Raw genomic sequence first — 24,835 nt, forward strand, 5'->3', positions numbered from 1 at the left:
CGTACGCGTTTCACGCTTGTCTCTGCAGTCCCGGTAACCCTCTGACGTCACAACGAGAAACGAGGCTTGAAACGCAGGTGGCTGTCTTTGGTGAAGTAGGCATAGCTGCTGCCCAATGTGGAGGCGGCGAGTTGCTGTGCTGTTGCGTTGGTAACTGGAGAAATGACGTCCGAGGGGATGAAAAGAGGCCTAATACTCAATTGTCTTGGCTTATAACCGGTCTGTGATTTACTGGAGCAGGAGAAATAACGAAGGTAGGAAGGCTGGGTGTGGGGAAGCTGCCCTGGTGCAGGGGAAGCAGCTTCATGTGCTGCTAGAATCACTCTACGCTTCTAAATCTGTCTTTTAGTGTCTCCCCTTCTGAAATCCCTCTCCTGGCTCCCTATCAAATCCCTTATCGCACACTCAATTCTCCTAACTTGTAAGGCTGCGGTTATAGTGCCGGCGATGCGACGTTGCGTCAAAACAAATGTATTGCCGCTGTCGCATGCGCTTATAGTAAGCGTGACGGCTTGGTTGCGATCGCTGGATGTCATCTCAATTTGATTTTTCCAGCAACCACAACCTCGCCATCGCCGGCACTATATGTGTAGCCTAAGGCTACGGCCCCTGTCCTCCCGGCTGCACGTGCAGCGACTACAGCCACGATTGGTGGTCTGTGGGGGCGGGGCATATCTGCCCTGCCATCGGCTGTCTGCTGCCACGTGACCACAATCCTTGTCTTCCTTGCCAGAACACGTGTCACAGTACTTTGTGCACACACACAAAGCCACTGGGGCCTGTCCCAAATGGGGCTTTGCTGTGGTGTGTGGAGCGGGCCGTCGTGATCACCGGGGACTCAGCCTTAGGCTACGCGTATAGTGCCGGCGAAGCGACGGTCGCTGGAAAATCAAATAGAGATGACTTCCAGCGATCGCGACCAATCTGTCGCTCCATCGCATTGCGCTTACTATAAGCGCACGCAACGGCGGCAATGCATTTGTTTTGCAACTACGTCGCCGGCACTATAAGCGCAGCCTAAGTCTGCGGTCCCAGTGTGCACTGTAGCACGCGTGCCCGGCGGGGGGGTGGCAGCGCGTGTACAGTGCATCACTGCGATCTGTGGGGAGAGTCAAAGATTGCGATGGGGGGGCGTGGCCATGACCTCACACGGCTGGTTTGCCCTCATTAGCTGAACCGCCGGCAGGGGCGTGGCCACGCCTCCGTTGCAAGTTGTAAACACAATTTGCTTGTCTTTTGAAAGAATGGTAGTACAGTGCGGCAGCCAAATGCGCGCGAAGGTATGTACTGGGCCCAGCCCCATTGAGGGGCGGTACTTGTACGCACAGTGCACGGCGAGCCGTGCGCTGTATAACACGCCGAGCCGTGAGCTGTATAACACGCCGAGCCGTGCGCTGTAGAACACGCCGAGCCGTGCGCTGTAGAACACGCGGAGCCGTGCGCTGTAGAACACGCCGAGCCGTGCGCTGTAGAACACGCCGAGCCGTGCGCTGTAGAACACGCCGAGCCGTGCGCTGTAGAACACGCCGAGCCGTGCGCTGTAGGACACGCCGAGCCGTGCGCTGTAGGACACGCCGAGCCGTGCGCTGTAGGACACGCCGAGCCGTGCGCTGTAGGACACGCCGAGCCGTGCGCTGTAGGACACGCCGAGCCGTGCGCTGTAGGACACGCCGAGCCGTGCGCTGTAGGACACACTGGGGCCGCAGCCTAAAGCTTTAGGCTGAGATTATAGTGGGAGGCTGCAGGGCGTGCGTGCGATATCGCTCTCGCAGTGCGTGCGCGTGAATCCTGCACTGTATGCAGGTGACAGGGGAGGCGGATGCATGGCCCGTGACATCACGTGAGCGGTTCGCCTTTATTATTGGCTGTGACGCTGCCGTCACGCAGCCATCGCATGGAGAGACAAATTCATTTTTTCTCTCCTGGATTCTGCCGCCCCCGTCGTGCCTCCGCCTGGTCGCGGTCACGCTAACTATAAACAACACAACGAAATACAGGTATTTGTTTTGGTGGCGTGCCGTCGCTCATGTCACCAAAACTACTATAATCACGGCCTAACACTCTTCTGCCCCTCCTTACATCTCAGCCTTTATTTCTCGCTATGCACCATCCCGACTCTTGTGTTCTGCTCAAGGATGTCTTCTCTCTACCCTCTTTGTATCTAAAGCCCTCTCCCACCTTAAACCCTTCTCACTGACTGCCCCACACCTCTGGAATGCCCTACCCTTCAATATCCGACTAGCACGTTCTCTATCCACCTTTAAGACCCACCTTAAAACGCACCTGCTTAAGGCCTCGGCCATGTTCCTTGCTTGCTGGCGGAAGCGCGCTAACGCGCGCTCCCGCTCAGCACTGAGCCCCTACAGTCGCAATTAGAGCGGCTTTAGTAGGAGCTCACCTGCGCTTCCGCAAGCGTGCGGAAGTGCAGGTCTTAGGCTGAGTCCATGCTCCCTGCTTGCGTGCTGAGGCTCAGGGAAAGCGGGTGCTTTCCCTGGCCTTGCGGTTGCTTACCGCACGCGCTCTCAGCAGCCGTCAGGGGGCGGGCCGGGGGCGGGCGCGTCACTGGCCGGGGGCGGGCCAGTGACGTCACGGAGCTGGTTCGCCCTCATTGGGCGAACCGCTCACGTGACAGGCCTGTCGCGCCGGCAAGCGGGGGAATTTTAAATTCCCCTAAGACCTGCGCTTCCGCAAGCGTGCGGAAACGCAGGTGAGCCCCTACTAAAGCTGCTCTAATTGCGACTGTAGGGGCTCAGTGGCAAGCATCAGCAAGCGAGAGCACGCTTAAGCAAGCAAGCACTAACCATGGCCTGGGCCTTAGGGGAATTTAAAATTCCCCCGCTTGCCGGCGCGACAGGCCGGTCACGTGAGCGGTTCGCCCAATGAGGGTGAACCAGCTCCGTGACGTCACTGGCCCGCCCCCTGACGGCCCGCTGACAGCGCGTGCGGTAAGCAACCGCAAGGCCAGGGAAAGCACCCGCTTTCCCTGCGTCTCAGCACGCCAGCAGGGAGCATGGCCCAGGCCTTAAGGAAGCATATGAATAGCTCCATGGCTGATAATATACACCTCATACATAAACCTTGGCCCTTTGCAGACACACTTACAAGAATGCCCTCCTACTGTGTCTGTACGTTCTTCCAACCAATTAGATTGTAAGCTCTTCGGAGCAGGGACTCCTGTTCCTAAATGTTACTTTTATGTCTGAAGCACGTCTTCCCTTTTATGTGTTATTTGCATTATTTGTTATTTATGATTGTCACGTGTATTACTGCTGTGAAGCGCTATGTACATTAATGTTGCTATATAAATAAAGACATGCATACATGTGCAGAGCAAATCATGTATAATAGGGTTACTGATTAATGAAATTGTCACTGTATGTATGTATTTATATTGCGCCATTAATGTACGTCGTGCTTCACAGCAGTAATACACTCAATGGGAAGTTTCACTCACTAATTAGACTTCACTTCTTCTCAAATTATGCACTTCTTTTAACCAGCCTCATTATGTCTCTAACTCTATTCATATATCTCCATCTCTCCTTCCTTCATCACTTCTCTGTTCACATGAACTCCTTTCTTACCTGCGCCCTCTGACACCACACAGCTATATCCCCTGCACTAAAAAACACCCCTACAAATCATCCTCACACATCCTCTTTCTTTCCATGCTTCTCCTCCTTGCTTCTGGGGATATCTCTCCCAATCCTGGTCCCTGCCCTATTCCTACATCTGCTCGTCCTCGTCTGCCAATTGCAAACTCTACTCCCTCTGGTGTCAACCCCTCAAACCTCATACCCATCCCCTGCCACCCTCCCTCCTCTCTCCCTTTCTCCCGTGCCCTTTGGAATGCTCGCTCCCTTCCTAACAAGTTCCTCTCTGTGCATGACTTCTTTCTCTCTCCCTCTCTGCTTCTCTTAGCTAAAACTGAGATCTGGCTCACTCAGTCTGACTGTGCTCTGGAAGCTGCCCTCTCTTATGGTGGCCTTTCCTTCTCCCACACTCCGCAAACTAATGGCAGGGGTGGAGGCGTGGGGCTCCTGCTCTCCTCTATCTGTCGTTACCGAACCCTTCCTATTCCTCCATCTCTTGCTTTTCCCTCCTTTTGAGGCTCACACTGTCCAGATCTTCTCTCCTCTCCCTGTCCATGTGGCGGTTATCTATCGCCCACCTACCTCTACTCATCCCCCTTCTGCCTTTCTCTCTCACTTTGAATCCTGGCTCTCTTTCTTCCTCTCCTCAGACTCCCCTGTTCTTCTCCTTGGGGACTTCAATTGCCACATTGATGACCCCTCTCTCACTTGGGCCTCCCGCTTTCTTTCTCTAACCTCTTCTTTTGGCCTTCAACAGTGGACTGCAGCCAGCACCCACAAGGATGGCCACTACTTAGACATGGTTTTCTCTAAAAACTTCTCTCTCTCTGATTTCTCCATTTCCCCCTTTTCCTCTCTCTGACCATCACCTCATCTAATTCTCTCTATCTCGCTTCTCCACCTCCATCTACCCCACGGTTCTGCAGAAACCTGCGCTCTATTCACTTACCTGACTTTGAGTCCACTTTATGCTCCTCCCTCTCCTCTCTCAGCTCTGCTACAGACCCTGACAACCTGGTTAGGAACTACAACTCTGCCTTGTCCTCCTCTCCTGATCTACATGCCCCGCTTTCTCTCTGCCGCACTCGCCCTTCTAACCCTAGACCCTGGCTAAATCCCCACATGCGCATGCTGCGTTCCTCCACTCGTTCCTCTGAACTTCTTTGGTGGAAATCTCATACTCTCGCAGACTTCCTTCACTACAAATTTATGCTATCCTGTTTCAACTCTGCCCTCTCGCAAGCTAAACAAGCCTACTTTTCTTCTCTAATCAACATGCACAAGTCTAACCTACGCCGACTGTTCTCTGTCTTTGATACTCTACTCAAACCACCCTCAGCTGCCTCTCCTTCCTCCATCTCCGCTCAGGACTTTGCTGACTATTTTAAGGTAAAAGTGGAATCCATACGGCAGAACATCACCTCTTTTTCTTCCTACCATCCTACTCCTCTTCCTAACTCTCCTCCTGCCTTCCTTGACTCTTTTTCCACTGTCTCAGAGGAGGATGTGTCGCTGTTGATCGCCTCTTCTCCCTCTACCACTTTCCCTCTTGACCCCATTCCCTCCCATCTCCTAAAACCTCTTGCTCCTACTATAATCCCTACGCTCACACACATTTTTCACTCCTCCCTCTGCTCTGGAACCTTTCCATCCTCCTTCAAATATGCAACAGTCATACCATTACTCAAAAACAGCAAGCTTGACTCTACCTGTCTTTCTAACTATCGACCTGTCTCCCTCCTGCCTTTTGCCTCTAAACTCCTTGAACGTCTTGTATTCTCTCGCTTGCTCCATTTTCTCAACACCTATTCTCTCCTAGACCCTCTACAATCTGGCTTCCGCACTGCTCACTCCACGGAAACAGTCCTCACTAAAATAACTGACGACCTCCATGCTGCCAAAGACAGAGGTCATTACCACATGTATTACTACTGTGAAGCGCTACGTACATTAATGGTGCTATATAAATAAAGACATACAATACAATAGGAACACATTCATTGTGACGGTATTTATTCTCACTTTTGAAAGTAAGTATGTGGAAGGCAGCCTCCCTCTTGTATCAGCCCTAATGTACTTGAATTGCATCTTAGTCTTTGACTTTAGAACTTTCCATTAAGATGTAATTTATGGCAGGCTCAAAAAAATTGGAGGTCATCATTATGCATGTATATCTTTGTATAACGCCATCCATGTACATTGCGCACCACAGCAGTAATACATGATACAAGATGGGAATAGGCGCTAAGACATAAAAGTAAACAACATTAGGATTCCCTGACACAAAGTACTCCAAGGGAAAAACAATTAGTAATTCAACAAAAAAAGCTGCATCTCAGGTTCCATTACCTGGCTATGGCGAGTGAACATGGAGTAGAAAAATAAAAATCTTAGGAAATCTCTAATAATTTATTGGATAGTAGTATTGTGTGCCGTAAACTTACTGGGCCGAAACGTTGCTACAGAATTATGGGTGTCACGATAATATCATGAGGTATTAAGTATTTTAATCAATCTGGCACATCAGAGGTTAATTTTAGCTGTAGGTTGCCTTAGTAATACATGAATTGTTTTTATTGCAGGTCGAACCACTGACCATGCCTAGTTTTATGTGAAGATCTAGGGATAAGAATATCTGAGGTTGGTGTCTGGTTTTGTAAATTGGGGGATTGAAATGGCGTCGCAATTCTTCCCTGACGGGGAATAAATGAAAACCTTTTAAAAATACCTTGAAAGGCATTCTTTGGGTGTTATGTGGAATACCAGGGGTGTGTGGCCAATATGAGAGCCCAAAGGTTTGTGTAAAGTTTCTAAATATGAAATCCTGGGTCTGACAGAGATTCACAAGAATGACAAATAGATATTTGTGACAGTTGCGATTACCCGAATCAAATGATACCAAGAATAACAGGGTATCTATGTTATCTCTGTTTCTGATGCAAAAGTAGAAGTTAGGTTATCAAATGTTGTATCCAGACGCGCATATTAAGTATAGGCATACCCCGCATTAACGTACGCAATGGGACCGTAGCATGTATTTAAAGCGAAAATGTACTTAAAGTGAAGCACTACCTTTTCCCACTTATCGATGCATGTACTGTACTGATATTGTCATTTACATGCATAACTGATGTAAATAACGCATTTGTAACAGGCTCTATAGTCTCCCTGCTTGCGCACAGCTTCGGTACAGGTAGGGAGCTGGTATTGCTGTTCAGGACGTTATAACAGGCGCATGCGTGAGCTGCCGTTTGCCTATTGGGCGATATGTACTTACTCGCGAGTGTACTTAAAGTGAGTGTACTTAAAGCGGGGTATGCCTGTATACAGATGCAACGGTGAAGATGGCATTTGTCTAAATATTGTACAAATTAAGTTAAGAAAAAGGGGGAGTGGTGTTAGGGTACACCCCGAAAGGTCGGTTTATAATGTTTTCAATGCAGGGAGCCTAGAATATAAGGCATGTATTTACGACATGAAATTAGAATTTAACAGAGGAGTGTCTGATGTCAACAAGATATTTGAATTAATGACCTCTTGGAGCAAGCAGATAGGATTTCTGTTTTGTTTATCCTTTTTATTTTAAAGAAACTCTGCATTTTATACTGTATGCTCTTGTAATCTTTTTCTGTAATCTAAGCACTGAACTGTTTTTGTATATTACATTTAAAATCTAATAAGTAAATATTTGGGCTCTGATTAGGACTTTGCACGCTTTGTAGAGTAATTTTAACATTTTGGGACACATTTTGCTACAACAGATTTTGTGTGCATATTTTCTTTAGTAAACAGGGACCAAAGACACTGCAAATTAATATTTGATAATGCTTTGGTGGTGGCTGTGAAGTAAAATTCCAAAGTGCAGGGAAACGGTTTCAGGCGAGGAGAATCCTATTTGTGCAGCCAACACAACACAGACAAACAATTTCTTCAAAGTGCCAGTCTCCTCTAAGACAGGGATACAAACTAGAGCTCTACTCACAAGTTCATAATGAAGTTCTCCATTTAATGTGACAGTCAAGAACAGTGCAAAGACTGATGACAGGTCCATATGGATCTGAAACTTTATCTTTCCACTGTTCTTGGCTGTCACATTAAATGGAGAACTTCATTATGAACTTGTGAGTAGAACTCTACTTTGCATCTCTGTCTTAGAGGAGACTTGCACTTTGAAGAAATTGTTTGGCAGTGAAGTATGTATGTACGTGATGATTAAGGGGAGATATTCATTTGTGGTACCTTACGTAGATGAAGATTGGACCAGTTAGATAGCTGTCTTTATTAACCCTTGTCACATATACTAGTTACGTGCTTGCAGGTATGCCGTACGTAGTAAATGGTAAGTAAAGATCTATATTGTGACTGGTAGATATTACTCATTTGAGGGACATTGCCTAGGTGAAAATTGGATCAGCTAGGTAGTTGTGAGGGTATTAACCCTTGATATATATCTCTATATATCTGTATCTTGTGTGCTCACAGGTGTGCCGTTTGTGACAGTGGAGTTAAGTTCAGGTAGCTGTATATTGTCCTGGAGAAAAGCAGATTAAGGTTGGTCCTCTAAAAGGTATGCCAACATTGAGAGTTCTTCATAGATGAAATTATATTATTCAGCGCCTTGGAAACCTCGCAGTATACTTTAAGAAGAAAGCCCTGCACACTATAATGTCATCTATTAAGAACTCTAATGTTGGTCCACTGAAAGGTATCGCTACCTGCATCGAATCAGTGTTATATGTTCTATTTCTTCAGTATTAATGAGGGCTACATCTTTAACTGTGCTTTTGTTTCTTATGCAGCACTGACCATGATGAGGCGAGGGGGGGTGAGAAGCTCAGCGCTGGCCCGGGCTCAGGCTCAGCTTTTGGGTCAGAGAATTGCAATAAAACCCAAAGATTCTACGGATGAACTCAAGGTACTGTAGCATTCAGCTGGACACATCATACAGATGGGTTAGATGCTAAGTAATAACAGAAATGGCTGATTTTACCCCCACAATGTGTTTTACTCATCGTTGTTTGAAATACTTTGCACAAAAATATTAGATGGCTTCATAAAATTAAGGTAAATAAAGCATCTGGCGCTGATGGTATGCACCCAAGGGTTCTCAAGGAGCCAAGTTCTGTAATCGCTAAACCATTCTATTTAATATTCACGGACTCCATTTCCACAGCCTCAGTACCACATGATTGGCATAAAGCAGACATGGCGCCTATATTTAAAAAGTGAGGTAGATCACAATCAGGAAATTAGAGACTTGTAAGCCTGACATCAATAGTGCAGAACACAGGGAGAGATGGGGGAGCACAGTGTGAGGGAAGGTGGTTCAAAAGTGTATTTCCTTCCGCTGAAGATCAAATGTGATGTCAAACACCTCTATTGAGCCTTCAGTCTATGAAGTAAACTTCTAGGGTAATGAGCGTACATAAAAAATGTATAAGTGAAAGGATAACTCACACGGCCTTGTGTGAGTTCTATCACATCAAGGTTTCTTTAACTGCTGGATCTTCCTTTGGGATGCAGCTCCTTCTTCTTGTCTTTATTCCTCGCTGTCTTTCAGGTGTTCTCCGTTGGATGCGTGGCACATTCACATTGGTTTTCCTCTCATGGAAATGAAAATGCTGTTAGATATGCACATATAAATACTGACTGTAATGTAGGGGAAGACCGTGAATAATATGTTATCACACATAAATATTAATAATATCTCACTGACACGGCCTAATGTGAGTGTTTTCCTATAGCGGTATCTTGTTGTCCCTCTAATTAGGGATTGCAGGTAAGAACAGGAAAAATATCTGGGTGTCACCTAGTGATTAAGGTGAAAAGCGGGGGTTCGGAAGGATAAATAAAACCAAATACTCACACGGGCCAGTGTGAGTACACACTTGTAAGAGTTTCTTTGTGGCTTCTGAATCTTGTGGTGAGAACCTTCTATGTACAGGTGTGGAAGGTGTATATATACTATGGGACACTGAGGTCTATGGAAAGGGTATACTTTAATGGAGGAAAAAGCAATAAAAACAAAACAATAAAATACAATAAAGTGGAGACTAAAAACAACTGTTACAAGCAGCAAGGGGAGTCAATAAGTGGTATGTGGTAAAAAGTCCCTGATCTCCGCGTCGGGATTGGGGGATACCACGTCACCTCTCTCTCCTCTGTAATAGCTGCCGACTGTCCTGGATGCAGAGCAACGCGTTTCACCCTATACAGGGCTTCCTCAGGCTCAAAGTGTGTTAAATGACTGAGTGCTGGCCGTTATTTATATCCTCCGACGAATCACTCTATTTCCCTGGTGCTGGAGACCTCATCTTCGCGCGACGGAGTGCCGCCATCTTGATAGATGCGCACGCATCTTGTGAGGAGTTTGAGTGGCATCCTCCCTGTTCAAGGCTCGTATTCCCTTGTGTGATCTGCGCATGCGCCTTGCTCTGGAGTAATCCCTCCATTCATCTTGTTGATGGAAGCTCGTCTCAGCGTGACGGAGCGTCTTCCTCTTCATGAGTGCGCGCACATCTCGAGGGGAGTTCCTCGTGCGTCACCCGTGATCTCTTCAAGTGACGCCCTCCCGTTTCTCATATTGCTTTAGATTCTTGGCGCATGCGCCTCGCGCTGGTGTCCTAGTGTATAACGCTGATTGTTCCATAGTCTTTAAAGCAGTTAGTAGTGATATTATCCTTGGTGTATGAACACATGAAAAAGGTTCACTTCGTAGTGTATATGGGCATGAATCTAATGGGAATATAAGCCCATGGTGTGTTTATAGGGGATTATTGATGCCCTCAGTGGTAATAAAAATAGCCTATGAAATATCAAATTAGTGCGTGGTCATATGACCTAACGAAATATGATTGTGATGTCTCAATCATATTTTATAAAAAAGGGGGGGGATAATGATTATTAATCTGTTAATGATATACAATGTCTACTGGCATTTTTGGTTAAAAAGTATATAATACTAATGTTAAAATCACTGTGTACAAAGATAAAATCTACACTTAGTATGAAAAATAGTGGGGGAAAAAGTAGTGAAAAAAAAAAAATATAATAAAAGTAATATATAAAGTGGTAAAGTTTTCCAACATGTTCCACATTTATGAAGTCCATGAAAGTGAGTTACGCACTGTGGGCCTCGATGGGTGAATCTATAAAAAAGAACAAATACAACTTTGATAAGTACAGTACAATTTGTAGTTTAATCGTCATTTTATAATCCTCGAATTTGTAATAGGAATAACTGGTAAAATAAATAAATAAAATGAGTATTACTATACTATATGAAGAGTGGTGCTATACATTAAAAAGAGAGGTGTGGAAAGGCTACATAAAAGCCCCCAGGTCTATGTCTATGTTGAGACCCCTGGGGGTTAGAGTTTTTAATTTGTAAATCCAATACGTCTCTCTTTGGCATAGCTTACGTAGCCTATCCCCACCTCTCCAGTGGTTGTCTACTTTTTCTATCCCTTTATAGGACAAGACTCCTGGGTTGCCTTCATGGAACAGGCTGAAATGTTTTGATACGCTGTGTCATGATCTGTTTTTTTATGTTTCCCATGTGTTCCAGCACCCGGACCCTCAAAGGTCTTGAGGTGCGGCCCACGTACTGGAGTCCACATGGGCATGTCAACAAATATACGATATAGTCTGTGCGACAATTAAGCGTCTGTTTAATTTTGAAGGTTTCTTTGGTAACATTAGAGGTAAACTCCGTTTTTCCCCCCTTTGATACCTGTTTGCATGCTTTACAGCTGAAGCACCCGAAAAAGCCTATTGGTGGAGGCAGCCAACTCTGAGTCTTAGGTGCTGCCTTTTTTCTAAAAACACTAGGGGCCAGTTTAGATTTTATACATGGTGCTTTCCTAAAAATCACTCTCGGGGCATTAGGGATGTGATCTTTAAGGACTGGATCTTTCTGTACCACATGCCAGTGGCGTTTAATAATTTGTTGTATCCTTGTGGCATCTGAGTTATAGGTAGTGATAAAGGGAGTTTTAAAATCAGCATTCCTATCCTTCACTTTTGTTATCAATAGGTCACTGCGAGATAGTGAATTAGTTTTGTCTACAGCTGATTCTATTAGTTCAGGTTTGTACCCTCTGTCTAAGAATCTCCCTTTTAATATGTGTGCTTGATCTCTGAATACACTAGCATCTGTACAGTTCCTTTTCACTCTCCGAAATTGTCCATATGGTATATTGTGAAGCCACTTCGGATGGTGGCAGCTTGATGTCATTAAATAATTATTGGCGTCCGTCGGTTTTAAAAAAGTTTTTGTTTTAATCTCTGAGTTGTCAATGTAAATTGTCAGATCCAGGAAGTTAATGTTCACTCGGCTATGTTCAGATGTGAACTCTAAATTCACATTGTTAACATTAATGTGTTTAATAAAATGTATTAATTCAGTCTCCCCCCTTCCAAATTAAAAGTACGTCATCTATATACCTGTGCCAGGAGACCAGGTTTGCGCTGAAAGTGTGAGTAGACCAAATATTGGCTTCCTCCCAGTCTGCCAAAAAAATTTTGCGTAACTGGGCGCAAACCTGGTCCCCATTGCGGTTCCGCACAACTGAAGGTAATAAACACCATTAAACCAAAAGGCATTATGTGTCAAAATAAAATCGATGCTGTCTATTATGAAATTTCTTTGTTCTTCTAAAATCAATGTGTCCTTTATTATGGTTCTTTCAACTGCCCGAAGGCCATCCCTGTGTTGGATGCACGTAATCAATAGTGCAGAAGCTACTTGAAGGTTTGGTACAGGATAATATTCAGGAATACCTAATGGATAATATTATTATTATTAGGAATAGTCGGCATGGCTTTTTGAAAGATAGGATGTGCCAAACTAACCTTATTAGTTTATTTGAGGAGCTACAGTAGGTAGAACTTTAGAGCCGGGTAATGCAGTTGATGTGGTCTACTTAGATTTTGTAAAGGCTTTTGATACAGTGCCACACGAGGTTGGTGTATACAAAATTAAGGAACTTGGTCTCACTAAAAACATTTTCACCTAGATTGAAAACTAGTTGGTGGGTAGACAATAGAAAGTTGTCATAAATGGAACCTTCTCAGGTTAGGCTAAAGTTTTAAGTGAAGTACCTCGAGGTTCGGTACAGGGGCCACTGTTTAACTTGTGTATTAATGGCCTTGAGGTTGGTATAGAGAGCAAAGTCTCCTTTTTTGCTTATGTGGTCCTCTGTGTGTCTCTCTGCCTCTGTGTGTCTCTCTGCCTCTGTGTGTGTCTGTGTGACCCCCCCCCCCTGTCGAATCGCTGTGTGAACTGCAAGAGGTGCAGAGGAGCTGTGTGTTTGTCTGTGTGTCCCTCCATTCTCTCCCTTCCCCCTTCCCTCCATTCTCTCCCTTCCCCCTTCCCTCCATTCTCTCCCTTCCCCCTTCCCTCCATTCTCTCCCTTCCCCCTTCCCTCCATTCTCTCCCTTCCCCCTTCCCTCCATTCTCTCCCTCTCTCCCCCTTCCCTCCATTCTCTCCCTCCCCTTCCCTCCATTCTCTCCCTCTCTCCCCCCTTCCCTCCATTCTCTCCCTCTCTCCCCCTTCCCTCCATTATCTCCCTCTCTGCCCCCTTCCCTTCTCTGCCCCCTTCCCTTCTCTCCCCCCTTCCCTTCTCTCCCCCCTTCCCTTCCCTCCATTCTCTCCCTCCGCTCATCCGATACTGTCTCTCTCTCTCTCTCACCATCTGTGTCTGTTTCCATCTCCCCATTCTGTCTGTGTCTAGTATAGATAAATGTATGCTATTATCTGCTAGTTAAAAAAAAAGTTCTGCACATTTAATATAGTGGGTTTTCCCCCCCAATTTTTTTTTTTTATTACATCAAGGGTGTGTCTTTAGAATCGTGGAAATACGGTAGATATCTTCAGAAAAAAAAAGTTGGACATCTTTTTAGAAAGGAAAGTTATACAGGGATATACCAAATAAGTAAACATGGGAAGGATGTTGATCCAGGGAGAAATCTGATTGACATTATTGGAGTCAGGAAATAAAAATATCACTTGTGAGCACATGTCTGACATGTCTGCAACCCTGCTTTTCACCATTATCTCTTTACTTACAACGCTTCCACTGCAGCCAGGCATTGTGGGTAATGACATGCTAATGAGGACAGTGTCAGGAAGGAATTTATTTTTCCCTTATGAGTAGGGTTGCCAGAATGTATGTATGTATGTGTGTGTGTGTGTGTGTGTCCTTATTTCATTGACTTGTTCCGTTGCCCCGGAAAGATCTGTCGGGAAGCATAATAGTCCCGTAATTTAGCGTCTTGATGTGAAATGCCTGAAGTTAAAATTACTGTAATGAAATTAGTCATAAAAACTTATCAGATTTCTACTGTAATAGTTACATTTTCCAGTAGATGCCGCTTAATTAAATTATAAAATTATTAAAATAATAAAGTTGGGACACTGCCTCGTCATCTCCCAATACCACGACACCCACCCCTATAGGTGTTACTCAGTGCGCGACCTTCCCCGCCCAGCCAAGAGCAGAAGTGATAAAAACCAAAGCATATAGCGATCAGCGGGAGATACCACTCAGCTCCAAGCATTCGCAAATCATTCATCGCTCATTATGACGTCATAATTTCACACTGGATTTTGTCATCCTGTATTATAAAAACTTAAATGTGGCAACCATACTTATGAGACCTCATTGGATGATGTTTCACTAGGGTTTTTTGTTTGCCTTCCTCTGGATGAATACACTGTAAATACAAATATAAGATGCATATCTGTTATCTAACATGGGTTTGAACTGGATGGACATGTTCGTCTTTAATTTATTTTTTTCAACCTCATCTCCTATGTAACTATATGTAGCTGTATATTCTACCACCAGAAAACGAACCTACTGCATTCCATAATCATTTTAAGTTCTGCCTATACTGTTCTAGATCACAAACGCCTCTTCAAACAAAATATTGCTCAATGTAACCAGATCTTCACTATTCTTTTTGGGTGTGGAACATCTGCCATCTAATGTAGAGTCTGCGTTTGTTTATGAGTATTTGAAGGGTGTTCGAGGCTGATGGGGGAGGACAGTGAGAGTTGTTAGATGTAATTATTGAATGGCACAAGACGATGCTGTTTTTGTGTCTCTGTTCCCCAAGTCGAATTTTTTTATATTTATTTGTTTTATATATTAAATGGCAAATCTCAACTGAGACTTTAAAGTGCCTTAAAGAGAAACAAATGGACATTTATAAAAATACATACTGAAAGCTAATAGGAAATTTTTAATATCGCCAACATAATTTTTTACAGTGTGTATACATACGTATTGATTCTTTTAATTACAGCCTGTTCATTTTTGGTAGGGTCACAAGAATAAAATACATTTCTAAGCTCTGAAAGATGTGGACCTTCTACCTCCAGTGGAGTTAAGCATTCCATATAAGCACAGACTCTCTCTGTCTCCTTAGGAGTACATGAATGCTCTCAACAAGAAGACAAGCGCATTAAAACTCTCGCAGCCGTCGGCCCCCAGTCTGAGCGACCGCAGCGACTTCTCAGTCGAGGACCAAGCAACAGAGCGACACAAAGGGACTGAGAGCCCACGGCAGGCAGCGTTCACGCAGAGCAGGTTCCTGAAGAACAAGCAAAGCAGTGAGCAGAAACCAGAGAGTCTGAGGAGTGGTGCAGCCACAGCAAATGTGATGGGACCAGCTGCCCGCGTCAACCCTGCTGCCCGGCCAAAGGTGCCGACCAGCGCGGCTCTGAGAAAGCTGGCAGAAATCGAGAATAGATACGGGCACAGGTATGGAGGTTCCGTGGTTGACTCCTTCGCTGCAAGAGGGGCCGGCAATGCATTGCAAAGCAGTGATCTGCTAACTAAGTGATTAAGATTCTGTATTTGGGTCCACTAGATTCTCATCGTGACAACTCCGTGAGGTATCTACATTTATCTACTTCTGCCTTTTTGCAGCTATATCTTTGGAATATGCCATAAAGCCAAAGCTACCAAAAGTTGCCTTTGTGTTTCCGCCCCAGAGGTGGCTGCATTCTTGCTTCTGAAAAATAATTGTTAAAAAAAAAAAATTTGAAATTCAAACAAATATGGTAACAAATAGTCAAATACAAAAAGGAGAATCCCAAAACAAGCACTCGACTTAGCAAAAAATAGAAAACAATTAATTTGCACACATTTTTGACCGGCCATTCTGAATGATGCTATCCTAAAGATTTTTTTTTCCTGCAAAATATTACTTCATGTAGAATTTTTGTGCCCATTTTGGTCCATATGATACCTGGGCGGTTCTATTATGTTCCTGTCGGAGTATTTGGGATTCTCTAGGAGTCGTGTGTTTTTTCTATTTTTGTGGTAACCTTATATAATACTGAGTTAAGTTATGGTGAGTAAAAAAAGTGACAAAAACCCTCCACAGGAAAGCAAATATGCAAATATAACTATGCTCATCTGCATGTCTGAGGCAGGTCTGCAACCCCACCTTTCCCCATCATCACCCAGCATACAGCACTTCCACTGCAGCAAGGGATTCTGGGAAATGACATGCAAATGAGCACACAGGTTTTCTGGGTATGCACCTTAACCCTGGCTGTGCTCAAAGCTGTGACCATGCAGCAAGCTTAAGCCTATAGGGAACCATGTTAAAAATGGTTTTTGAGGCAAAAAGTGACACTGTGTGCTCATTTGCATGTCATTTCCCAGAATCCCTTGCTGCAGTGGAAGTGCTGTATGCCGGGTGATAATGGGGAAAGGCGGGGTTGCAGACCTGCCTAAGACATGCAAATGAGCATACAGTTGTATTTGTATATATATATATATATATATATATATTATTTTTTTTTTCCATTTTCATAGGAGGCTGGAGATGGACACTTCTGAGAACGAGTCTGACCTGAGAACATCCGATGAAAGACCTTTCTCCGCCAGATCCAGCAGCGATCGCAGCAGGAGGGGTGTCAGATTCCTGAGGAAGAAAGCAGACGTCAAGGACTCGGAGGCCAAAATACAAAAGGTTGGAAGAGCTGGCCAGAGCAAACCAACCGAGCGTAGGAGAGTGACACTGGAGAGCGAGGAGGAGGAAATTCTTAAGCTGATTGGGAGCTCGGTGGAGATGTCTGAGGACAGCGACAGGTGGTGGAATCTGCCGGTGAGCTCTAGGTTCAGGTTATAGAGTTCTTTCTTACTCCGATATTTACCTTGCTCTTCACCAAGAAGGAATTTGTTCAGCACACGGTGATATCAGACCCCTTACAAGCCTCCGCTCACCATGTTCACAAACTAACTTTAACAAATGATTGAAAAATTCTTATAGCTGTCAGATTTGGGTAAAAAGGGCATCTGTCGCTCCTTAAACATGTCACTGCTCTTAGTACATTCTGTTCCTAGGAGAGGTTACTGGATTTAAGAAATCTTATGTACTATGCCAGTGGACTCCTGGGTTAGATGGGATTAAAATAAGATTCCTAGGCATGGAGGATTGCTCCAGAAATGTAACTGCAGTCAAATTAAAAAGTCCTTCTTTTCTTGCCCCAAAAGAAGAAACCACCTAGGACGCCTTCTCCACCCAGCAAAGGGACCCCACGCCGAAACCTGCAGAGAAGCCACTCCGCCCTGGGGTACAGCTCCCTACGCCGACCCTCTTCCCGCTACCATTCCAGGACTCCCTCCCCGCCGAGTCGGAGCACAGCCAGGTCCCCTGGCAGAACACGTTCTTTAACACGCTTGGGGTCTAGGTCCCCCTCGCCGTCCGTGAGGAGCACCCTGACCAACAACACTTCCCCCCGGGCTAGGCTGGGGAGACGCAGCCGCACGCCACTGTCCCAGAGGAGCGACCTCAAATCCTTGGATGAGCTGTTCTCTAGGACGGCCGAGACGGATGATCCGAGCAGCGCGAGTTCCAATGGTTAGTTTGTGTGTGTGCCTGTTTTCTCCTCTGGACCCAGCTGAACGGAGCGTCTGTCGCTGATTGCACATGTCAAACTGCTTACAAACATAACCAGCAGTGCACGTATGTGAGATATAACACAGGTGAACCCGACGGAGACGAATGCCTTGTAGTTTTGTAGCATTTATTAGGGATTAATGACCTGGATGACATTGTATCTTTGAAGTAATTTATAGGACTTCAGGGTAGACCCTTGAGCCACTGGTGCTGAAGCAGGGGTATCCTCAACCTGACCTGTTGGTGGCCCTTGAGAACTGGAGTTGCCCACCCCTAGTGTAGGAGATGCAGAGCGTGATTGTCACCCTTGTGTCAGTTTGTCAATCACACAGAGCCTTTCTTACAGCGCTTTTCCATGACCCTTTATAGACCTCCCGCAGCTGCCTCTGGTGTGGGATCTGTGTCCGCTAATGTTATTCATGATGTCTCCCCCCTAGATTTCAAATTGAATATCTTAAACCTTGATGAATTGGCACCCACTACAGAGACCAGCGAAGTGCGGGGAAAGGTGAGTTATGGTAGTGGCAGAGAGGCTGATATTAAGCCCTTGTGGGGTGGGGTGGGGCAGTAATAATTTATGTTGAGACCTTCTTCCTTCGTTCCACAAGCTTAAGTCAAAATATAGACCAATAAAAACACTTCCCATTAACCCAACAATGACCAATTCTATAGTATAAGCCGTGTAAAACGGCAGGCATGAGCTTATAGGGATCCACGTTAAGAAGCAAAAAGTCACACACTGTGAGTGCTCATTTGCATGTAATTACCCAGAATCCCTGGCTGCAGTGGACGCACTGTATGCTAAGAGATAATGGGGAAAAGCCGGGAGACACGTGAATGTACTCAAATTGTATTATTTGCTTTGCATAGTATACGCAGGAAGGGATAGGACACTATATGGAAACCATGAACAAAGATATTACCCCATCACTGCCTGAGGGGCCAGCAATGCATTTCTTTGGGGTTTATTTGTGTTGTAGGCCCCAATGATGGTGAAGGGTTTAAACTGTTACCCCCCCCAAAAGAAAATGTGTATTTTGACATTCCCCTTGATTTTTGTTTTTCAGGAGGCGGCTGCCATAAAGACTCCGAAGGAAATCCATCCTCCCTCCCCCACCCAGGGCAAAGCGCTCCCGCACACCAAGCATATAAAACCTTTCACACGGAAGACTTCTTTAACAGAGGAGGAAACAGCCAGCGAGGTGCAGACGGAAATGAACGCGAGCACAGAAATCTCTGTGCCGACGCAAGAGGAAAGTGCGGATAACACTGCTTATTCCGAGGACTTTGAAAACTCCTCCGAAGCAACAGCCTCGGAGACTGAACACCGTTCAAGATCAGGCTCGAGGTCATCTCTTAAATGCGCACCCTCCACAGAGTGTACCCCTTCCCCGATCCGTTCCTACTCGCGCCCCAAAAAACCCCAACGGGGTGAAAGGTGGGCTGAGACGGTACAGAGAGTCTCTATGAAAGAGATGGCTGTGCAGACCAGCGAACCTGGATTTACCTACTACTGGCCACACGGTAAGTGGGATTAGATGGTAAGCTCTCTGGTTGACCAATTCCCTTTTTATTTTTTTTTATGGTTATTAACATTAACTGAGAAGTAACACACAAAATGTAACTGCAATAAGAGCCATTTGGCCAACACAGTCTGCCCGTTTTCCCATCTGCTGTAAAATGTCAGACCCCATTCCTTGGCTTTTTCATATTTAGAATAGCCTTTTGTCTATCCACAAGCATTTTTTAATTGCCGCCTTGTATTCGCATCTACCACCACTGTTGGATGGCTATTCCGCTCATCCACTACCCTTTCTGTGACGAACAAGCTGCTCCCACCTTCTCTCTGCGATATGCTTCCCTTTTGCACCTTGTAAAAAAACCCTTGATAGATGTGAAAGTTTGTGTCCTATCCCCTCTCTCCCCCCAGCTGCCCATGGGTCCTTTCCTGATACGCTTCGTGACGCGGACTGTGCACTTTAGGAGAGGTCATGGCAATGATCTAAGGAGGTGCACAGTTCATACTCGGGCCCTGAATCTTTTTGAGAACGTTTATGGGACCAGCATGCAGACAACCTGTATTAGATTTGATTAAATTAATTAAACGGCCGTACCGCAGCAAAAGACTCTCATGCAGTTGTAAGACCTTGAGTGTTTATTCAATGGCAACCCTGCTCCTACAGTGCCCATTCTGTGCATGTGTTCCATCTATAAAGCTTGAATGTTTCTTTCTCTGTCACGCAGCAGCCAGCACCCTTGGGCCTTCTCTTGCACCTGCCTTTGTTGATCCAGTGCCAATAGCCCATCATGTGGTGAGCCCTGAACTGATAGAAGGTAAGATAACACAAACTGCTTGTTTAGAGGCAACCCCCCCCCCCCCCCATTCTCCTGTTTTGCAGCCAAAAGCTGCTTAGCAGTGCACGTTTATAACTGCCTACTGCAAATAAGAAGAGGGACAAAGGTGTTAAAAGGGCCCAAACATGTGTAGAAATGGTGTCTATGTACCAATAGAACGAGAATAAATTCGTTACTTTCTAATTTTTCATTCCCTGCGCTATACTGAGTGCCTTCTGCCTCAGTCGTTTCACTTGGGGGTCTATGTACCAACACAGGCACGTGGGTTTTGTAGCACTGCTGGGTTTTGTGGGCAGACTTGCGTCACACAGAAGAACAGTTTTTCCATGATCGGAGTGGGGTGGGGGGGGAAAGAATAATTGAGCAAAGTGTTTTGATACATAGGTGGAGGATGAAAATACCCTGGTTTTGTGTCTCAATGGCTTTGATGCCTAGAACCCCTATATCTTTATGGATTGCACCTTATTTCAGGGAAAGAGCGGCTTTCCTCTGAAATGAACACTTGTTGCAATGCATTGAGGTCCCCTATCGCTCGTGGAAAATCCAGGTCCAGCACCCTCCCTTTATAGCATAAACACCAACCCCATTCATTCTAGATTAGGAGTCAAAGTTTTTTTTTTTTTTTATTTTAAGTTATAAATTAGAACCTACATTTCCCTTTGGGTGAATGTCGCATTCTAGAGAAATGTTTTGACAAATGGGGAGACGTTGCTGGCCTGTCCGACAATGAAAGGGTTAACGGCATCCATGTTTGCATTTTGTGCGCGCAGCACCAAATGGAATATGATATGAGGGCTTATGAAAGAAGCGTTCTGATTGGTCGGTGTCACAGCCCTGACTGGCAACAAACTAATATTAAAACCGCACTCCCTCTGCAGCACTGACCACATATAGTCCGGCAGCCCTGGCCCTGAACGACATGTTAAAGCAGCAGCTGTTCCTGACCCAGAGCTTCGTGGAGCTGACCAGGCAGTTTCACCTCTCTACAGTAAGGTCACTGGAGGGCGAGGATTATCACTACACCACACTGGAGGAAACAAAGGAGGTGAATGCGTAGCACTGCTTGACCTTGACAGCTCAGCACTGACCCTTCACCAGGGCATGCTGGGGGTTGTAGTTCTGTAATCAGAGAATGAGTATGCATCTCCCAGAATTCCTTTCACTTAGATTTTTATTAATCCACTTTCATACTGTACCAACACAAATGGCTTCAGCTTTCAAGTAGGTTCTTTAGGCTTAAACGCTGGGCATCAGGTTTGTTTCAATAATAAATATGAACTTTATTTCATATAGCTCTTTTCTCCCAATGGGACTCAAAGCGCTTCACAATTACAGTATAGTGTGCGGTACGCAGCATTGTACATAGGATTTTTAAAAGTGTGTGTGATCTCTAGATATTTCTCTAGAGACAGATATATCTATATACACACGCACACACACACACACACACACACACACACATTCTTTCCTCTGGTGTGATATGTAACAATCTGCGTTATCAATGCCGTAGACTCCGATTTTCTCGGTTACAGCACGATATGGAAGCAATAGGAATGATGAGGCTAGCTCTGTTTTGCATGTGTATACACATCTGTGTTTGCTGTGAAGGAGGAATCGACAGTCCTTTCCATTTTACCTAATACAGCCGGTTAGAAAATTCTTTGAGCCGGGAGATGGGCCCTGTCGGACAAATATCTCCTAGTTGTGGAGAAAACGGGAAAGGCCCCAACTGCATGCACTCATACTCCTCAGTGAGTTGCAGAAGGATTAAGTGGAGGTAGAGACCTACAGAGTTAAATGGGCGATTTGTGAGGGTGGCACTAGTAGGAGTTATGAATAAGAACGGTGCCCCTGTGTGCTAGAGGCTAAACAACTGAGTCCCTCAAAGTACGAACTGAGAGAGTCCGAGTATACTAAAAAAAATCTATACAATTTTAATAGGGCTCATTAAAAGAATAAGGGGACAAAATTGCTTAAACAAACGGAGTGAAAATAACATAAAGAAGACCTCGGTCTGGTCAACCGCACTAGGATCGGGGGTGTTAATGCCAGACCGACCCTGGTGTAAACACCTTTTGATTCTGCCTGCCAAATGGGGCACAGCAGAGTATAAGGAATTACTGGTATGAATTAGATCCAGTCATGATAGTGCTCCGAAACGGTACAGTTGGTAATGCCATGAAGTGGCAAAATATTACCAGTACTCCTGGAGTACAACTCCAAGGTATTGTCTCTGTCCCCTTGGGAAGAAGGCTACATGAGGTGTCCTCTGCTATGGGAATAAAGGAAAGGAGATAGTAGATGGCTGTCATATGTATAAAGTGAAGGTCTACGTGGGGTTAACAATCCTAGAAGGTGATGTATAAGCCCTACAGTGATCCAATAGGTGTATGCATCACTAGGGTGCTTAGGTAAGATATGTTACAGTCCTTGGGTCATCAATGAACAGGTAATGTTAATATTTTAGTCCTAATCTGTTGTTCAGAGGGGCAAGGGTTCATATTCCTTGTGGGTTCTGCATACCCAGTGGTTCAGATAAACAGGGCAGTCCTATTACCCATAAGGAATATTAACCCTTGCTTCTGACCACCTAGATGATAGCAATATTTTAAACATGACCTGTTCATTGATGACCCAAGAACTGTAACATATATTTACTATATAATTCAGAGTAAGAGTGCAATGCAATTGGAGCCTTTCCTGTCTTCTCCTCACCTAGGCACTATTTGTCAGACAGGGCCTCTCTGCCTGCTCATATCTGTTTTCCCCTAGTACACTGACCCTCTACGAAACAGTGTGTCAATATGGGTATAGCGGGTATCCCTGCTTTCCATTCTCTTAAAATATTACTAAAGAATTTTTTAGGAGCTCTTTAACACGACGTTTCCTCAGTCACTTGCATTACCTAATAATATATAGTCTTTTTTTTCGTGGTCTTTGCAGTACATCAGACACCACCAATCGCTGAAACGCAATCACGGGGTAGCACTAGGAACCAGCGGACATCATTCTTGGCACTGAGAAGAGACTGGAGAAAGCAGCAAAATACATTGTCGTTGAAAACTGCTTTTGTTTCTCAAAATAAGAACATTTTGTGTGCGGCATGGTACCGACCTATCCATTTTAGAGACGCTTGCAATGCAGTGCTGTTAAGTTATCATGGATTTAAGTGTAATGTACTAAATGCAGTAACATACTATTTATTACTGGTATCTTATTTTTTCAGTTCCTGTCCAACAACATGCTAAAGTATTCATTTTTTGTACCCGATTTAAAAATATATATATTATTAAACAAAATATTTGTGGCTCTATTGTACTTGACTCCACCTGTGGTAATGCAGGGGGTTATTGTGCTTTTTGGGCTAGCAAGGAAACTGCAGTGATAACTGAACTCCTGCAGTATACTATCCCTCCTGGTATCCAATGAAGCAGTGTGCTTGGTGGTGCTGCACTTTTCCTGTTAGAGGGGACATAGTCATTGCAGCAGAGTGCATGACTGGTAACCCTAATTCTGCACATTTTCAAGGTCACATGAGAAAGGCCTGTGTAGCTCCTGTCCTAATGACCTTACTCAACAGTAGCAATATAGAATATAAAGGAGCACTGACACTAATTGTTAACTGGTCACAGGTGCACATTGCTTTATTGATTCGGATAGATTCATCAAAAGGAAAGATCGGACGGCTCTCCACTAAACTTGTATTAGGAATGTGGTACATTTATTGAACCATGTATGATCCAACGTTAATGTCCTAAGTGGGACCAAAACGTAGATTATACATGTTTCAATAAATGCATTACATGTTTGTTTGATGCAAGTCCAGTGGTGGGCTGTGCAATAATTAACTTACGTGTCAGCTGCATTCAATGACTTGCTTTCCAACCCAATCAATTGGCCTATTTTATTTATTAATGAATGGTTTTACTTATTAACCGGTCAGGCCTCCTGTGAGGGATGTCAGCTGCTGTCAGATCGATGCAGTGTCACTCGTGGAAGGATAATGGGATCCTTCTCTTGTAACATAAATAACATATTTGGGGGAGGAGGAGAAACAGGACGAGAGGTTTATATGAACAGTACGACTCCACGCAGCACAAAGCCCATTTTGTTTTATTGAAGCTGAAAACTGACTGCCTGTGGACAGTCACGTCCGCAATATAATCCTTCATTGGTGCAGGCACGTTTAGACACTAGCAATTTAATCCTTTCTCTGCTAGAGAAGCCAACACCACTCCGTGAAAAATATAAGATTGTAATTCCTATTGCTGACTGTGTCAAACATGCATCTTGCCTCTCACACTGATAATGCAGTTAAGATAATAAGCTTGTCGCTTCGATTTACCCCTTATTAAATGGGGAAGACCCTGCTAGGACAAACGTAAACAAAGCAGTGACCTGTGAAATGGAGCCGAGTGACACGGTAAACATAAGCTTTGGAGAGGTTTTACACTTTTTTTTTTCAACTTAAATTTTTTATTGAATTCATACATGGCTTACAAGTATAGTATACATTGGAGGCAAACACTCCTCCTCTGACTGACTGAGAACCATTCATCATATGTAAGTACTGTATATTCTGGACAAACGGGGCCGACAAACCGACCGACAACATAAAGCTCCCGGGTGGGGGGGGGGGGTCCACCTAACATGTTTCCGCTTCTAACCCTGCGTCCGTTGGCTCTCTGCGTCCGAGAAAACCGAGTGCCCGGTTTGCGCCTTCCAAGTCTCTCCGATTCTGTCCGAATGTGTCCGGGTTATCCCAACAAACCGTCGTGGTCTACTGGGACTTCTTCATGGGAGAATGCACTTGTGTCTATTAGTGCCAAATCGTGGCCCTTTCTACCCCCGGTATGTCTGTCTGGGCCAACCATGGTGACCAGACTTTTAGGAAATTTGTGCCAGTATCATTGACCAAGCTCGTCAATTTCTCCATCTGGCAAACTGACCAAATTCGGTTCCTGAT

The 24,835-nt window shown here is 44.9% G+C and overlaps 1 protein-coding gene across 5 annotated transcripts; it reads left to right on the plus strand.

Moving 5' to 3' along the window:
• On the plus strand, positions 1–23,180 carry C8H19orf44 (chromosome 8 C19orf44 homolog). 5 transcript variants are annotated; one of them, XM_075611198.1, is made up of 11 exons: positions 3–254; positions 6,176–6,233; positions 8,393–8,508; positions 15,028–15,362; positions 16,428–16,719; positions 17,109–17,475; positions 17,952–18,022; positions 18,582–19,038; positions 19,759–19,848; positions 20,748–20,914; positions 22,813–23,180. In XM_075611198.1, exons 3-11 carry the CDS (start codon positions 8,401–8,403, stop codon positions 22,888–22,890), a joined length of 1,965 nt encoding a protein of 654 aa, XP_075467313.1. In that variant the 5' UTR covers positions 3–254; positions 6,176–6,233; positions 8,393–8,400; the 3' UTR covers positions 22,891–23,180. The 5 variants fall into 5 exon arrangements, with proteins under 5 accessions (XP_075467317.1, XP_075467315.1, XP_075467313.1 ...); XM_075611202.1 differs by lacking the exon at positions 6,176–6,233 and having other exon boundaries at positions 1–254; positions 17,112–17,475; positions 19,762–19,848; XM_075611200.1 differs by lacking the exon at positions 6,176–6,233 and having other exon boundaries at positions 2–254; positions 17,112–17,475.
• Positions 23,181–24,835: the final 1,655 nt, after the last annotated feature.

The sequence above is a fragment of the Ascaphus truei genome, chromosome 8 (assembly GCF_040206685.1).
Source record: "Ascaphus truei isolate aAscTru1 chromosome 8, aAscTru1.hap1, whole genome shotgun sequence".
Taxonomy (NCBI): Eukaryota; Metazoa; Chordata; class Amphibia; order Anura; family Ascaphidae; genus Ascaphus; species Ascaphus truei.

What these genes read in the sequence shown, in the direction of transcription:
- C8H19orf44 (XM_075611198.1), top strand. Translation starts at nt 8,401, where the DNA reads ATGATGAGGCGAGGGGGGGTGAGAAGCTCAGCGCTGGCCCGGGCTCAG. An exon ending in CCAGCGAAGTGCGGGGAAAG is followed by an intron (nt 18,023 to 18,581) that starts GTGAGTTATGGT and finishes TTTGTTTTTCAG; the next exon opens with GAGGCGGCTGCCATAAAGAC. An exon ending in GAGCCCTGAACTGATAGAAG is followed by an intron (nt 19,849 to 20,747) that starts GTAAGATAACAC and finishes CTCCCTCTGCAG; the next exon opens with CACTGACCACATATAGTCCG.